The sequence below is a fragment of the Engystomops pustulosus genome, chromosome 5 (genome assembly GCF_040894005.1).
Source record: "Engystomops pustulosus chromosome 5, aEngPut4.maternal, whole genome shotgun sequence".
Lineage (NCBI taxonomy): Eukaryota > Metazoa > Chordata > Amphibia > Anura > Leptodactylidae > Engystomops > Engystomops pustulosus.
The window spans coordinates 130,555,354-130,573,688 of NC_092415.1; the positions used below are offsets into that span (position 1 = coordinate 130,555,354).

Here is an 18,335-nt window from a genome sequence, read left to right on the forward strand (position 1 = left end):
CCTTCTGCATACTTTTTCTCATCTATTGCTACTAATTTATGAAGCTTGTCTTTTCTATCTACTCGTCTTTCTCCATATCTACTATACACTCTTTAACTTTTATACTGTTATTCTATGTTGTGACACACCTGCTACAGTTTGGCTGTGTTCACTGGAACAAGATTAAACTAAGGTGCTGAGTATGTACAAATAGGCAACCCTATATCCAACACAGACTCCTGACAATGAAGGTAAGCCATCAGCTGACTAGTCACTCACAACACATCGCCTGAGCATTGGTGGAAACTGATGCACCCACCACTAATTACCAATAATGTCACTGAGTGCATAGGTTGTCACTGCGCTACATCCCTGCTATTGTGACACATACTGGCCGGCGCCGACAGTACAAAGTGACGTGTGGAGAGAGAAACATTCTTCTCGCACTTGAAAAAGGAATCCTCAGAGATTCCGAAACGCGTTGTGTTACCAAGACATGCGCCGCAGCGACATCACCCCTACCACCCAGCTATTTAGAAGGGGATTGTGTCGCACATGATCGGATGTGCGTCGGCTTTCATGCAACAGAAATCGGAGGGCGGGCCGCCGGACGATCCAACTGATTTGGACTGATTTAATATTCAAATTGTGTCACAACCAATGCACCTACATACACTGGGAAGAAGATGGTGAACTCCGGCGGACCTGAGCGGGGAAGCGACAGATGTCCAAAAAAAAGTTGCATCTCATAAATAAATTTGTTGCAAACTGAGAATACACACTACCATACCCATTTAGGGACACTGTTTTAAAACATGTCAGACAAAATGCAACCAAGATACAATTGTGGCACACGGACATAACAAATACATGTGCAAGCTTCATAGACACTTTTTTTCATGGAAATGTGAACAAAAAACTGGCACAGACATAATGGGGCAGATTTATCAAGCTGTCTGAAAGTCAGACTATTCCTAGTTGCCCATGGCAACCAATTACAACTCATCTTTAATATATTCATGACAAATGGTAAAATGAAATCTAAGCTGTAATTGCTTGCCATTGGCAACTAGGAATATTCAGACAGCTTGATAAATCTCCCCCAATATATCTGGGCCAGTGGTTTAACTCAAAATGGGATGATACAAAACATTAGCAGAAGTGCCTTGAGTCCCCTAGTGAGAACAGAAAGTATACCAGAACCCACCAGAACTCCCTTTTTAGGAATATGACACACGAGTCTGTTCCTGAAGGATGGGGGGTTCAATGTCAAGTGATGAAAACCAGAGATGTTTTTAAATAAATCAAAAAGACAAATTGGTTACCAACGTCTCATCACAAATATTGATATATTAACAGATATTGATAAACAGAAGACCAATTATTATTACTCTCTAAGGAGAGGAATGTCACCCCTGTACCACCATTCGATAAATTTTTAAATACGGCGTAGTAGGGCGCAGGCTCCAGCTATTGGCGCTCAGCACTGGAGCTGAACCGGCATCGGGAGTCGCAGGTTGTCAGCAGTAATCGACTGCTGATATCTCTGAGTAACAGCCGCGGTCGGAGTGGGCTCCATTTAACTTGCCTTTGGGGGCTCCAGGATCGCCCCCACCCACCCCGCACCATTTTCGGGGAGCGCCGATCGTTGTGCATAGGCTGATACTGCTAATACCCTGCAATACATGCAGAGTATTATCATGAACAAGCTATCAGATGATTGCTTGTTCATGTCCCATGGTGGAAATATTAAAAAGTAAAAAAAAAAGTTAGTCAATAAAAAATAAATCAATAAAAATTCCCCAAAACATATAAAAAGCCCGAAAACATATAAAGAGACATATAATGCACAAAAAAGTCTAAATCATAACACAAACCCTAAATATACAGTATCATCGTTTCCGTAACAACTTGTAGGTAAAAGCAAATAATTATTGAACCTGCGCGATGGATGCCGTAAAAGAAAACGTAAAAAACCTGCCAAAAATTATGATTTTTACCTATTTAATCCCACAAAAAAATGCAATAAAAAGTGATCCAAAAAACATATGTACTCCAGAATGATACTGTTGCAAAGTGCAACATGTCCCGGAAAAAACAAGCCATCACCTAGCTCCATAGCCAAAAATTAACAATGTTATGCCACTTGGAAGACGGCGATGCAAAATGATAGATTTTTCCCCACATTAGGATTTTATTCGGCAAATTTAGTAAAACATAAGAAAAAATATTCATGTATGGTATCCACGTAATTGTGTCAACCCATAGAATAAAGGTAACATGATTATTAACCCCTTATCACCGACACTAGTTTTCAGCTCAATGACCAGACTCGATTTTTCAAATCTGACATGTCTCACGATAATTGGTTATAACTTCGGAACGCTTTAACATATCCCGGTGATTTTGTGAATGTTTTCTCGTGATACATTGTACTTCATGTTAGTTATAAAATTTAAGTGATTTACGTTTTGCGATTCGTTCTGAAAAAAGTGAAAATTTGGCAAAAGTTTGTAAAAATTCTTCATTTTCCAAGTTTGAAATGTTCTGCTTTCCAGATAGGTAGTAAAACTACCCAAAAAGCTTGATAAATTACATTTACAGAATATCTGCTTTATGTTGGGATGATAATTTATGCATCCTCTCTCTTTTCTAGGATGTTATGAGGTGCAGAACTTTAGGTGCGATTTTTCTAATTTTCATGAAAATTGCCAAAACTCACATTTTGAGGGAAAACTCAGCTTCCTAGTGACTTTGAGAGGCCTAAATAATAGTAAAACCCCATAAATTACCCCACTATAGAAACTTCACCCCTCAACGTATGTAAAACAACTTCTATTAAGTCCATTAACCCTTTAAGTGTTTCACATGGGTTAAAACAATATGGACCTGCGATTTAGAAACTATGGAGTTTTTTTGGAAAATACATTCATTTAGGCCAAACTGACAGTTTCAGAATAAATTAAATGATGAAACGCACTGCAACGTTTAATGCCCAATTCCTCCCGAGTGTACTGATACCACATATGTGGTGGTAAACTTCTGTACAGGCGCACGGCCAAGTATAGAATGAATGGAGGCGCCATTCACTGCAGATTTGTATTGTCACATTGTACTACCTATACATTTTTATTTTTTTTGGTAATGCAAACATATGAGGGCTTATTTTTTACGGAATGAGATACAATGTATAGATAATTCATTAAGGGGGGTCTATAGCTTATTCATGAGATTTTATTAACTATTTCAAGGGGGACACAAACAAAATCATCAATTTTTATTTGGGATTTTTAGCATTTTTTTCCCCCCGCTCACTGTAATGTAAAAATATTATTTTATCTTTATTCTCTGGTTCACTACGATTGCGGTGATACCTCATTTATATAGTTTTTCTTATCTTTGCTCAATTTTCCTGAGCAAAACCAATATTGGAGAAAATCGCATTGTTTTTACTATTGACAACTTTTTATTGCCATAACTTCTGTATTTTTATGTTGTCAGACCTGGTTGAGGGCTTATTTTTTGCGAAAAGAGTTGTTCTTTTCAGTCGTATCATATTAGGGAACGTAGCTTTTTTTGATCACTTTTTAGAACATTTTTTGTGATGGTGTTTGATGAAAAATTGTATATTATGGGAAGTTTTTCGTAGTTTTTTTTTTCATAGTTCCCCGAGCGGGTTCAATATTGATTTAGATTTATTGTACAGATTAATACGGACGCGGTGATACCAAATATGTACATTTTTTGGGTGTTTTTGTGTTTTATATACTGTATTTGCATTATATGTGTAACTGGGGAGATTATGGGACTTTATTTTATTTATTTAATTATTATTATAAAATGATTTAATCTTTTTTTTTTACTTTCACATATTTTCCACATTTTGGCTTGAACAAGCGATCATCCGATCACTTATTCAAGCCTCTACACTGCAATACACTTGTATTGCAGTGTAAAGTGTAAGTAACTGAGCATGCCGCTCATGCTCAGTTACCTACAGCCGGTGAGAAGAGGAGCCGACAGCCGACGGGGGACACACTTGCACGCTGCGGTCATGCTTGACCGCGGCGTGTAAGGGGTTAAACACCCGGGATCGGAGTTTTTCCGATCCCGGGTGTTAGTGCCGGGTCTGGGCTGTGATATCACAGCCCGACACCGGCACCAGCGAGACCCGGTGTCCCGAAATCTTCTTCTGACGCGGCGCCGTAGAAAGGCGTCAGAAGAAGTACCCTTAATGACCGACGTAGAATCCCGATAGGGCGGTCATTAACCCCTTAAGGACGGAGGGTTTTTCGGCTCATTTCTCGCTCTCCAACTTCAAAAATCCATAACTTTTTCATTTTTCCGTGTACAGACCTGTGTGAGGGCTTATTTTGTGCGTAACAAATTTTACTTTCCCGTAATTTTATTTATTTTAACATGCCGTGTACTGCGAAGCTGAAAAAAAATTCCAAATGTGGAAAAATTGAAAAAAAAACGCACATGCGTCACGTTCTTGTGGGCTCAGTTTTTACGACTTTCACTCTTCGCTTCAAATAACACGCCTAATTTATTCTTTGGTTCGGTGCGATCGCGGTGATACCAAATTTATATAGGTTTTATAGTGTTTTAATACATTTTCAAAAATTAAACGAATGTGTACAAAAACGAAAAAAAAATTTTTGCCATCTTCTGACGCTAATAACTTTTTCATACTTTGGCGCACGGAGATGTATGAGGTGTAATTTTTTGCAAAATGAGGCGACGTTTTCATTGCTTTCATTTTGAGGTCTGTGCGACATTTCGATCATTTTTTATTTCATTTTTTATGTTATGTAAAAAGGTGTAAAAGTCGCATTTCGGACATTTGGGCGCCATTTCCCGCCTCGGAGGTCACCGCCGCCTGTAACCGTTTTTATATTTTGATAGATCGGGCATTTTGGGACGCGGCGATACCTAATATGTTTGTGATTTTTACTGTTTATTATGTTTTTTATACGTTCTAGGGAAAGGGGGGTGATTTGAACTTTTAATATTTTATTAATTTTTTTTATTTTTTAAACTTTTTTTTTTCATTTCTTTTTCACTATCTTTTAGCCCATCTAGGGTACATTAACCCTAGATGGTCAGATCGCTGCTACCATATACTGCAATACTTCTGTATTGCAATATATGGCATTTTTGCAGCACATTCATTACAATGAGCCACTGGCTCATTGTAACGAATCTGCAGCTGGCAGATAGCCTCGTGTCAAAAGAAGACACGAGGCTACCATGGCAACCGATCGCCGCCCCCCGATGACGTTCGGGGGCGTGGCGATCGAAAAAAAGATGGCGGCGCCCGCGCGCCGCCGTCTTTTAAATGCTGCCGGCGACTTTGCCGGCGGCAACGGGGGGGTTAATAGCTAGCACCGACCGTGGTTATTAGCGGTGGGGGTTTTATGCATTATGCAAAAACCCCCACCTCTGTATGAAGAGGACTCAGCCCGTGAGCCCTCTTCATACATCCCTTATACCTCTGCGCCGTAGAGCTACGGCGCAGAGCGTTAAGGGGTTAAGGGGTTAAGCTATATGGTGAACGCAAAAAAAAATCCAGTACAGAATTGATGCTTTTTTTTACTCCTGACCTAAAAAGAAAGTTCATAAATTTTCAACAATAGGAGATACCAGCCTTCATTTCCCCACAGATGTTTATAAAATTAAATCTGAACTCTGATTAGTTTCCATGGGCAACAGATTCATGTATCTGACTGCAAGTTGGCTCTCAATTGAAGAAACAAAGAATTATAAGAGGATACTTAATATTTTACATCAGTCAGAACAGTAGTACTCTGTGATGAAGCAAGACATGGGGGCACATTTACTTACCCGGTCCAGTCGCGATCCAGCGGCGGGTTCTCCGACGCTGATTCGGGTTCTGCCGGGATTCACTAAGGTCCGTGCGTCGATATTCACCAGGTGTCGCTGCTGCGCCGAGGTCCGCCGGAGTTCACCTGCTTTTTTCTGGTGTATGTGAGTGCTTGATCTTGCGACACACATGGCTTTTTAAATTCCGCAATTTTTCCGAATCCTTCAGGTTGTCCGGTGGCCACGCCCCCCGATTTCTGACGCGTGAAAATCGGCGCGATTGCGCCAAAAATCGGCCCCTGCGGACCCTTAGTAAATGTGCCCCATGATGTCCCGAATGTGCTCAAACAGATTCAGGTCTGTGGAACGAGCGGGCCATTCCATAACTTCAATGCCTTCAACTGCTGACACACTCCATAAATATGAGTGTCCTGCATTGTCCTGCATTAGGAGGAACCCAGGGCCAACAGCACCAGCATATGGTCTCACAAGGGGTTTGAGGATCTCATCTCAGGCAGCCTCTTATAGACGACATACTGATCCTCTGTATACACACACACTTTTGAAAAATTTGTTTCCATTCTCAACACTAATGCAATAGGTATGAGATTCACTTCCAAAATACAAGAAAATATTATAAATTTCCTGCACCTTACAATCACTAAAAATCAACCAGGTCATATTCACACCCCTCTTTACTGTAATAAAACATCCACAAATCACCTTTGAAAGGAAATCTATCACCAGAATCAAGGATTTTAAACCAAGCATAGTTGTTTGCTGGTGTGCTCCCTGTCAAGCAGGATCCACTCTACTTTTAGCTTCTCATGTGCAGTTTTTTTTTTAAAAAAAGGTCTTTAAATTATGCAAATGACCCTGAGGGGCTCCAGGCTCCATTAACACCTTTGGAACCCAGAGTGCTTCAGGCTCATTTCCATAATATCAAACACCTTTAAAAAAAACAAACAAAAAAAAGCAGGACATAAGAAACTAAAAGAAGAGCGGATCCTGTCACGGGGAGGGGGGGGGGGCACACACCAGTATGTCAGTGTGCTTGGTTTACAATCCGTCATCTTGGTAGTAGATGTTAAATTAAAGGGGTTTTCCTATTTCAGCAAATTAATGTTATTGTTTATATGATGAAAAGTTATACAATCTCCCAAAATACTTTCTGTATCTGTCATTCTATATTTACTTCCAGTGGACAGAAATCTGACCATGGTCACACAGGAGCACGGCTCATTAGTATCATAGAGAGTAATGAGAGCTGTGTGTTATAACGAGCTGTACACCTGTGTGACCATGGTCAGATTTCTATCCACTGGAATACATTGAAGCTTCCTATAGAATGGCAGCAAGCAGAGATCTAGAAAACCGTGAATAATTGATACAGAAAGTATATTGGAAAATTGTACATTCATTTCATTATTTGAAAAATATAATTTATTTACTGAAATGGGAATACCGCTTTAAAATAGATGGCACCAAATGCCTTTAAAAAGGGGGATCCCAGTGGGTCACTATTAGAGAGCCACAAGGAATTGCTCAAATGAGGCAGATTTTGAAAGAGTGTATGGACCTCTATGTAATATTTAGGGAAAGAGGAAATCCAAGAGTAAAGAAAGACCTCCGCTCACCTAAATCGAAAACATATGACAAATATATGTATTGGCACTTTTGATGCGTGTTCAGGAGGTGTGACAAATATACTTAAATCTCTTTGGCCCCTGTTAAAGGAAAACTACCAGTTGGGAAGTGGTGATTTAAGCTATTAACACTTGCAGGTCAGCGTTAGTAGTCAGTAACAATACAGGTTTTCTATAAAGGGGTATTCTCATCTGGGCACTCACATACAGTTTCATTAAACTGCCACATATAAACATTTCTTCAATTAGATGTTATTAAAAAAAATGTTCCTGTGTGAAGATAATTTCTCATAAATGTAGCCATGTTGTCCCTTAGAAACGAGATAGCTTCCCCAGATACGGCCACCTCTGCTGGAGTAAGTGCACAAAGAAACAAAAGGTTATTGTATAGAAAATGTCCGGGAGTTACTACATGTCGCACAGCCATCCTGTGGTAATGATTGCTGAATCCAGGTGGTCTGGCAGGGCTCTATAGCGCAAGTCTGGCCACCGCTGCCAGAGTGTGGGGTGGTCGTATCCGAGGAAGCTATCTGGTTTCTAAGGGACAACATGACTACATTTATGAGAAATTATCTTCACACAGCAACATTTTTTTTAATTAACATCCAATTGAAGAAATGTTTACATATGGCAAATGAATTTAATTAAATGTAAATGCACAGATGGGAAAACCCCTTTAAGCTTTAATTAGATTCATCCTGGAGAAGAACTACTTTTAAAGTATGCTGATTAGCACTGGGTGCTCCTGTGCACATAACACAGGCGGCCCGGGACTTCTTCATCTACTAATTATACACACCTCCATTCTTTGATTTACTCCCACTCTCTCTAACCCATCTGCCTGAGAGATGCTCCATCCTAGGACTGCAGGAGACGTGGCTACAGGCACAAGACACAGAAATCTCATCAGCACAACATGATCCAAGATGGCAGCCACCCGACCCTAAGTCAGAAGTTACAGGGTTGTGTCTAGGGGCAACTGAAATTTTTACAGCAGGACTGACAGAGAAAGGTTGGACTTATCTGTGAAATGCTGCATTCTTGTTAATAACAGTGAATTATGAAGAATGTGTCATTTTGTTGTGCTGAGTACATATAAGAAACTTGTCTTCATGGGAATATCCCTTTAATGAAAACCTGTTTTTTTAAAGAATACTAACGCTGGACCTGTAAGTAAAAATAGTTTAAATCACAACTACCCAAGTGGTAGTTTTTCCTTTAAGAGGTAGCAAGAAGTAACAAACAGTAGTAACCTGGACCCAAAGCATTACATACCAATGGGTAAAACTTGAGAGACCTGTTGATGCACAGTCACCTCACAGAGTAGTATCAAGTAGAAGTTCATGGCTTCACAATACACTTGAGGTGTCTTCCCATGCAGGGCATGCTGTTTTTGCAAATCTAATATATAAAGCTGAGTGTGTGTATGTGCGTGTATGTATGTATGTATGTCCACTAAAGGAATCTGCACCGTTGTGTTTACTGTCACCAAATTTTGCGCAATCGCTCTCTGTGATTCAGGGAACCTTATAGACCAAGTTTTTACCCGAAATTTTCACCCACGCGGTTTCCAAAATCCACTTATTACCCACCATATACAGGAGCCATTGTCTGCTGCTGCTGTGGCAGTTGGAAGCTGAGGCGTGATTGGTTTCGTGTGAGGGAAGATGGATAGAGACAGAGATAGGCGGATATTTATCAAAAGTGTCTTAAGTAAAAATATTCCAGCTGCCCATAGAAACCAAGCAGAGATCTGCTGTAATTTTATAAACAGCTGTGGGAAAAGTTGCCATGGCCAACTAGAGCAGACACTTCTGATAAATCTCTCCATAGACAAAGTGACAGTCGGAGACAGAGACAGTGACTGGAATAAGAGTGCCCGAGACAGACAGTCGCTGGAATGAGAGTGCCTGAGACAGACAGTCACTGGAATGAGACTGGCCTAGACAGACAGCCACTGGAATGAGAGCACCCGAGACAGACAGTAACTGAAAGAGACTGCCAGAGACAGACAGTCACTGAAAGAGACTGCCAGAGACAGACAGTGTCAGTGACATAGAATGTCAATAAAAGAGACAGTCTATACATACATATAAAATATTTTTTCTTAACACATTCTATTTTGTTATAGCTAAAAGCAGTTATTTACTATCACAGGCAACCTTTGGAGCTAAAGCTAGTATCTAAATCTAAGACTTTCATAAATCTTACTGAAGACAATTTTTATGAAATAAGAAAATGTATTAATTTATTCATTATAAAAGATATTGCACTACAAAGAGAAGGCACCAACCACTACTTCTTCATTATTCATTATAAAAGATATTGCACCACCAGAAGGCACCAACCACTACTTCTTCTGTGTTCTTTAAATTTACTAAGTTTATAAACAGTAATTCCCACAAGTTGTATTGATATTAAAAGTTATAAATAAAAGTTATATGTTACAATTGGCCAATGGGCTCTTCTTGTTAACAAAAGGTAACTATAGTGAATAGTGAATAAATGTGTTAGCACAAACCGAGTCAAAAATTTGAGTGGTCTGAGCAGTACCTGTTTTTGGTAAAATATTCACTGAGAGCATGTTTATGGCCCCTCTATTACTACGCGCTATTCACTGACAGGAGCAACTTTACAAATAAAGTATGATTGATGATGATTTTTCCGGAGCTTAATACTATAAAGGAGACAGGATCTTCAAGATCTTGCTGGACGATGCAGTAAACACAAATATTCCTGTCTGGTCTTTGCAAGTATTTCTGTATAAACCTTCGTGACCGAGGACGATTTATATCGTCCTGGTGCTGTGAAGTGTATATGGAGAGAGCTCACGAGCTCAGCTCTCTCCATACACAACGAGTGACGGCTGTATAACACAGCTGGCGCCCGCCTGTTACTGCCGCAGTCAGTGCTGGCACCGATCGCCGCAGTCAGTGCTGGCACCGATCGCCGCAGTTGACCTGGTAAGGTCGCTACACCTAACTTTGTCTTTACATGGGCGCTGCCATCTGTGACATCAGTGGAGGGCGCCGATCGGTTGGCATGGCAGCCTACAGTCTCATTGAGACTTGCAGGCTTGATATGTGCAATGATCTCTAATAGCAAGCAGATAGCAGGCTATTAGAAATCATTGTTATATTGGTATATACTGCAGTATTGCAGTATATAGTATTAGCAATCGGACCCAGCAGGGTTCATTTAACGTGGAGGATCTGAAATAATACAAAACAGAGAAAAAATGTAAAGTCAGCTCACCTGGACAAACAAAAACATGTGCAGACTTGGCGTCTCGTGAGCACAGAACCTTCGGCTCTGTAGTACAAGGAATGTCCAATGGCAAATAAATCCAGCTTCAAATGACATCCACGTGAGTATAAAACTGTTACCTTTATTTATGAAAACATCTTAAAAGGGGAACATGGTAAAGGCAAACAGCCTATGAACACGGCAATACACTTCGGGGTAGTGCGAAGACCGATGATCGCCTACGCGTTTCAGAGAAACATCTCCTTAATCATGGCTAACACGTCAAAGCTAACAGGAAGTTAATATTCCCGTAACCTAGGGTCACATGACTCGCCGGTCCGTGATGTCATCGGTCACGTGAGTACACCGGTTTAGATTGACAAGTTATTTTTTAACACATATATATTAAAACACATCATTAGATAAGTTAAAAGTGAAAAAGCAAGTAGCAATTGGAGGTACAAATCCTGTCTTTTGTTCAAGGCCTTCGGAGCACGGGTTTGTAGCGTAAATATCCAGAAGGTTTCTCTATTGAGAAGTTTCCTTCCGTGATCCCCCCCTCTGGTAGGGCGTTTCACCTTTTCTATTTCTATAACTGAAAGTCCTGCACAATCTCCGTGGTGAACATTCTGAAAGTGTCGCGAAACCATAGAGACATTCATTATGTCCGACTTACTTGCATCTGACGTTATGACGATATGACGTTGTATTCTGTTTTTCAAGGGGCAAGTGGTGCAGCCTACGTATTGGAGGCTGCACCTGGTACAGGTAATCAAGTATATAACGTGTGTGGTATTACAGTTAATAAAGTTACGTATTTTATATGACTGTTGAGTGCGGGCAGAGATAAAATGTTTGCTTGGTGTAGCATAGTTGCAACAGGTACACCTCTTATGGCCACATTTGTAAAATCCTTGTACGTCAAGCCAACTGCTAGACGAATAATTTTTTGATAAGTACAAACTGGGTGACAACTGCATGCCTAGTGTAGGCGCTCTTCTGGCCACACAATTATGGAAGCCAGCTATAAACCCCTGCTCCGGAGGGCTTGAACAAAAGACAGGATGTAATCTATCAATACAAATTTTTTCTTTTTCACTTCTTTTGCTACTTCGTACCTCCAATTGCTACTTGCTTTTTCACTTTTAACCTATGTAATGATGTGTTTTAATATATATGTGTTAAAAAATAACTTGTCAATCTAAACCGGTGTACTCACGTGACCGATGACATCACGGACCGGCGAGTCATGTGACCCTAGGTTACGGGAATATTAACTTCCTGTTAGCTTTGATGTGTTAGCCATGATTAAGGAGATGTTTTTCTGAAACGCGTAGGCGATCATCGGTCTCCTCACTACCCCGAAGTGTATTGCCGTGTTTATAGGCTGTTTGCCTTTACCATGTTCCCCTTTTAAGATGTTTTCATAAATAAAGGTAATAGTTATTATACTCACGTGGATATCGTTTGAAGCTGGATTGATCTGAAATAATGGTAAAAAAAAAAAATTAAAAAAAATAGTAAAAAAAGGAAAAGTTTAAATTACCCCCCTTTCCCTAGATCACATATAAAAGCAAATAAACACTAAGAAACAGAAAAATGTTTGGTATCATCACGTCCCAAAATGTCCGATCAATCAAAATATAATGATCTATGAAAAAATAACGATTTTTCCCGGCGTTTAACCCCGTAACGGAAAATGACGCCCAAAGTCAAAAGTGACACTTTTTTGCCATTTTGAAAAATATTAAAAATTCTATAATAAGTGATCAAAAGGCCATACAGTCCTCAAAATGGTAGCATTAAAAATGTCATCAAATTCGCAAAAAATGACACCACCCACAGCTCTGTGCACTGAAGTATGAAAAAGTTATTAGTGCCAGAACATGGCAAAATGAAGAATTTTTTTTTTTGTACAGAAGGTTTGAAATGTATGAAAACATTATAAAACCTGTATACATTTTTTTATCCCTGTGATCGTACCGAACCAAAGAATATAGTAGACATGTCATTTGGGGCGCACAGTGAAATCTGTAAAATCCAAGCCCACAAGAATATGTTGAAAATGCGTTTTTTTCATCATTTTCACTGCATTCAGAATTTTTTTCCCGCTTCCCAGTACATGGCATGGAATATTAAATACCATCACTATGAAGTGCAATTTGTTACAAAGAAAGCAAGCCCATACACAGCTCTGTGCATAGAAAAATAAAAAAAAGCATGCTTGATAAAGGTGGATTAAACCACCGAAACGTTGCCATGGAATAAAGCTTCACCCTCACGTTTTTGACTACAACCTTGGAGTGCTGCCTATTTTTTGGACTTATTTACAAAAGACCGTTTGCCACGGAACTTACGGCTTTGCACCACCTTACCATTTAAACCAGTAGTGCTGCTCCGGATTTTTCTTTTTTCTACTATACATATTAGACAGAAAATAATTTAATTAAATGATTTTACAAATGACTTGTACAAGAAAAGTGTTAGTATGTCAGTGTAATATAGAATTATCAGAATTTAAAATTAAAATTTTCTTTTTAAATTTAAATTACATTTTTAATCATAAAAATTCTCACCCGTTTCTTTTGTATGATCATGTTTTTGCTTTGCAGGACCTACTAACAACAGATGCACATCTCCTTTTTAAATCTCTTTTAAAATGTGCTCTGATGTCAACATGCTAAGCTGGATTCTCAATCTTCTCAGAAATGATCGGATTAAGGAGCTGGACCTTTACAAATGTCTTTTTCTTCATTCAAGGGATATGCTTAGGACCTGTTCCATGTTATATTTTTGCCTTATGAAAAATATTTTGAGCTGGACCTTTGCCTAAAAGAAATGTCGACCTGTTTCAAGTAATCTTAAGGAGTATACACACAACATAATAACACTGAAGACTGGATCATATTTCATTCCTGAATGTGAGTATATGAACCTGACAACTATTTGCATTTTTTCATTTGTTCTCATAATTCTAGCAATAACCTGATTGCTGTATTTATAAATATACACACACATATATATATATATATATATATATATCACATGAGTCACTTTATGTGAAGCTTTTGCAACAATTTATTTTTCAACGCCTATATTTGAACCTGAAACTACATAACTGCATAACATAAAAAGGGTTAAAAGCATTGACACTATTTAATGTTATTCACATTTGAAAGATGTTTTGAATTAACTGATAATGATTCTTTCATCTTATTAAGATAAATGGTTCTTATATCCGGGACACAGAATATAGAGGGAGAAGCAAAGGCAGGAAAGCAAAATCAAGAAGTGCCAACAATTGCAGAGGGAAATGAATCTATTGGTCTGGAGGAACAGGACCACAATATTAATAATGAACAAGATGGCCTTGAATGGCTGGGAACAGGGAACCCTCTTCCACAGCTTCTTTCAGTTGTTCCTGCGTTAGAACCTTGCATTTCCACCCGCAATTCAATCACAGATGCAGAATGTGAAGAATATGATGATTTTTGTGATGTTCGGAGCATTGCTTCAGATGACTCATTTTATCCACCAGACCTTGAGACTCATGGTTACTGCCTGCACAGTGAAGAAACTGAAGATCATTTTAAAGATGAGGAACTTGATAGTGATAGTTATAGCAGTTTTGAGAGCCTGGCAAGTCCAGAACCGCTTACTTTGTTTAAAGCCTGCAGTACCAACAATGTCATTATTTTGAAAGCACTTATGCGACAAGGTCTGACTAAGGAAGAGGTTGGAGAAACAGACAAGAACAGCAGGGTGAGTTTAATCATATACATGCATTTATATATAAATATGTGTAAATACTTTTTGTCCTGCTTTTTTAAAATGAATTTTTCAACATATTTCTGCTGCTGTAACAAGGAAAACAAAAATCGTATTTAACATACTCCATAGCCTACATAGTTTTAACAAATACTGGGTCTGGCTCTTTTTTGCTCCTTCTCCCCACTCACCAGGATTAACAGCAATTTGTTATATAATAGTGCTTGCTATGATTAGTGAGTAGTATTTTTAAAGGGGCAATGTTATGCAGGCTAGCATCTTATGCTCTTTTTTGTCTTGAAAGGGTATTACCCCAAATATTTCTTAAATTTTCTTAAATGTACTCAGGATAACAAAAAACGAATTTTCTAATTCATTGTTATTAACAAAAATACAGCATTTCACATATGTAAGTTCAACCTGTCTCTATCAGTCCTGGTGTACACAATTTCAGTTGCCCCTAGACACGACCCTGTAACTTCTGACTTTAGGGTCGGCTGCCATCTTGCCTGAGGCTTCACAGAGCTTGTCTCTCTGTCTCTGCACTGCAGCTCTTCCCCCTGCATTCCAGGACAGAACTCACTGCCGATTCTGAGTTCCTGCCGGCAACAGCATAGGGGCAACTACAAGCTACATACAGCTTAGTTGTTTATCTTGGGAGGAACAGCAGGAAGGCACAGCAGATCTAGTGTGTTGTGGAATAGAAGAGATTAAGTAGGAGAGCTGACTGTCATTGTGTGTAATAGGAATCTAATGGATCTCATCATCTCTGATCTGTCTCATCTGTTTTTCTATTTGTCAGATATTAGTACAATGTACAGAAGCTAAATGAAAGTGTAGATAAACCTGTACCCTGGCATTCTAACTGCATTTTCTGCTCCCAGAACTGGATCATAACGTGTCTGCTCAGAGTGTTCAAGCCCACACTGTGAAATTTTGCACTGACCAGCCTAGAGAGTGATTAAAGCTAAAACTGTGATGGGACTGGGTAAAATTGTGTAGTAAAGGGTTAAAAATTATCTTTATTGTGTTAAATAACTAGGAGATTGAGATTTGAGAATTTTCTTTCATGTGAAAAACCCTTTAAATACTACAGAATTCTGTTGTTAAAAAATTGTTCAATCTATCCAAGTATGTCTCAGGTCCAACAAAATTTTATTTTATTAAAACGCATAGCAAAAAAGAATTTTAAAGTGCAAACCTTATTCCACAGGAAAGAGCTGACAAGGATCAACATAATCCTATTTTTTAATAATAAAGGAAAAAATCAAAACTACAAAGTTAAAAATTATTGTGAAGACGACTTTGCCTATTACTTTCATTACCTTTATCCAGCATTACTTTTCAATCCTTCTTAGTTTAGCCCATCTTTGCAGTAGTCTGCCAGTTCTTATATCCTCACTCTTTGCTGGGTAGCTCTATGAAACCAAAGATTGTCAGGATAGGTTGAATATAGAAACCAACTGCTAGATGAGCCTGTGCATCTCCTCTCTTTATAATCAAGACTCTTTCCCAGTCTGTAATCCTAAACAACTTGACGTGTCTCTCTCTGCACTTCAGTCTTGACCACAGACAACTTCAATCAGGGCCAGTGCCAGCTCTGGCCCAGGGCTGCTGGGGTGGCCCACATAAAGCTGCACATAAGGAATCCAGGGGGGTAAGGGCTTTATATAAAATAACCTGTATGGTATGATAAGCTAGGGAATATTTTAGGGAACAGGAGACTGTTTTAGTTTCTGAATTTTAATGGCACCTTGTGAGTTAAAACAAAGGTGCCCAATGAGGCTCTGTCGCCCAGGGGCCTACTGAAACCTGGAGGCGACCCTGACTTAACTCTTCTGCAGCCTATTTTCTACGGCCCCTGCTCTTTGGACATGGTATCTATCATGGGTGGTGTGCTTTGGGTCATAGGCAGCATTCTCTTATACCAAACACAGCGAGTTTAGTTAATACCAAAGAGCTCAATTTCTGTCTCATCTGAGCACAGCATCTTCTCCCAGTTACTCACAAAAACTTCCAGGTGTTCATTGGCAAACTTCAAACAGGCCTGCACATGTGCCTTCTTGAGCAAGGGATCACAAGTTCCCCGGTGCAGTTTCAGGCTGATCTTTCATCTTCCTTATGATGAAGTATATTTTGCATGGTGCCCCACATCGATGTTGATTGACAGTCAATTTGTATTTCTTCCATTTTCTCACAATTGCACCAACCATTGTCTCCTTCTCACCTAACGCCTTACTTATGGTTTTGTAGCCTTTTCCAGCCTTGCGCTGGTCTATGATCTTTTCCTCATAGAAAGCTCTTTGGTTTGGCCATGTTGCAGAGGTTAGAGTCTGACTGACTAATTGAGGCTGTGTACAGAGGTCTTTTATACAGGTGACTATAAAAGTCAGCTGTCTTTAATCCCTTACCGTCATGTGTTTATTTATTCATTTGTAATGAATGAGGAGGAAAATCCCAAAATACGGCCATACTGTAGTATGGTATTATATGTTAGGATCTATCAGACAACCTAGGGTTAAAGTACCCTAGGGATTCTGAAAAATAGTAAAAATAAAAATGTAAAAAAAGTAAAAAAAAAAATAGAATAAAAAAACATAAAAATGTTTTTCTTTCCCTAGAACTGATATTAATATAAATAAACAGTAAAAATCATAAACACATTAGAAATCGACGCGTCTGAAAATGCCTGATCTATCAAAATATAGTAACGGTTTTTCACTGCGTTTAACCCCGTAACAGAAAATACCGGCCAAAGTCGAAAATGGCACTTTTTTGCCGTTTTAAAAAATATAAAAAAAAATTATAAAAAGTGATCAAAATGTCGCACAGTCCTAAAAAATTATAACATTGAAAACTTCATCAAAAGTTGCAAAAAACAACACCTCCCATAGCTCTGTATACCAAAGTATACAAATGTTATTAGCGCCATAAGATGGCAAAATCTAGAAAAAAAAATTTGTACAGGAGGTTTTAATTTTTGTTAATGTATGAAAACATTATAAAACCTATACAAATTTGGTATATCCATAATTGTACCAACCCAAAGAATAAAGTAGACATGTCATTTGGGGTGTACAGTGAAATCCGTAAAATCCAAGCCCACGAGAATACAGCACGAGTGCGTCTTTTCACCAATTTCACTGCATTTGACATTTTTTCCCCGCTTCCCAGTACACAGCATGAAATATTAAATACCACCATTTTGAAGTGTAATTTGTTACACAGAAAATAAGCTATAACACAGCTCTGTAAATGGAAAAATAAAAAAGTTATACATTTTTGAAGGTGGGGAGAGAGAAATGAAAATGCCAAAACGAAAAAGGGCATCGTCGGGAAGGGATTATGCAGGTAACAAGTAGATTAGGAGTGTCTAACTGATCTGTTGGAGACAGAACTCTTAATGGTTGGTAGGGGATAAGGGGTAGGGGATCTGCATAAGAAATTGCAATTCATAGTGACTGTATTTAATATTCCATGGTGAGTAATGGGAAGAAAAGTTCAAATGCAGTGAAATTGGTGAAAAAATGCATTCAAACTGTTTTCTTGTGGGCTTAAATTTTACGGCTTTCACTGTGCCTCCCTAATGACAATTTATTCTTTTGGTCGGTATGATCACGAGGATAGCATTAAAGTGGGGCTCTGTAGGGGATATTACATTAAAGGGGGGCACTGCAGGGAACATTACATTAAAGGGTTCTCTGCAGTGGACATTACATTAAAGGAGGTTTCTGCAGTGGACATTTCATTAAAGGGGGCTCTGCTGTGGGAATTACATTAAAGGAGGGCTCTGCTGTGGACATTTTATGAAAGGGGGCTCTGCTGTGGACATTACATTAAACAGGGCTCTTCAGTGGACATTTCATTAAA

The 18,335-nt window shown here is 38.9% G+C and overlaps 1 protein-coding gene across 1 annotated transcript in view; it reads left to right on the forward strand.

The window, feature by feature from the left end:
• The first annotated feature begins 13,429 nt into the window (after window positions 1-13,429).
• Window positions 13,430-18,335, forward strand: part of ANKRD33B (ankyrin repeat domain 33B) — a 163,077-nt gene continuing 158,171 nt past the window's right edge. The window contains exons 1-2 of the mRNA XM_072153046.1: window positions 13,430-13,618; window positions 13,919-14,459. Coding sequence (XP_072009147.1) covers window positions 13,923-14,459 — 537 coding nt within the window. The 5' untranslated portion in view covers window positions 13,430-13,618; window positions 13,919-13,922. The remainder of the gene's footprint in view (window positions 13,619-13,918; window positions 14,460-18,335) is intronic.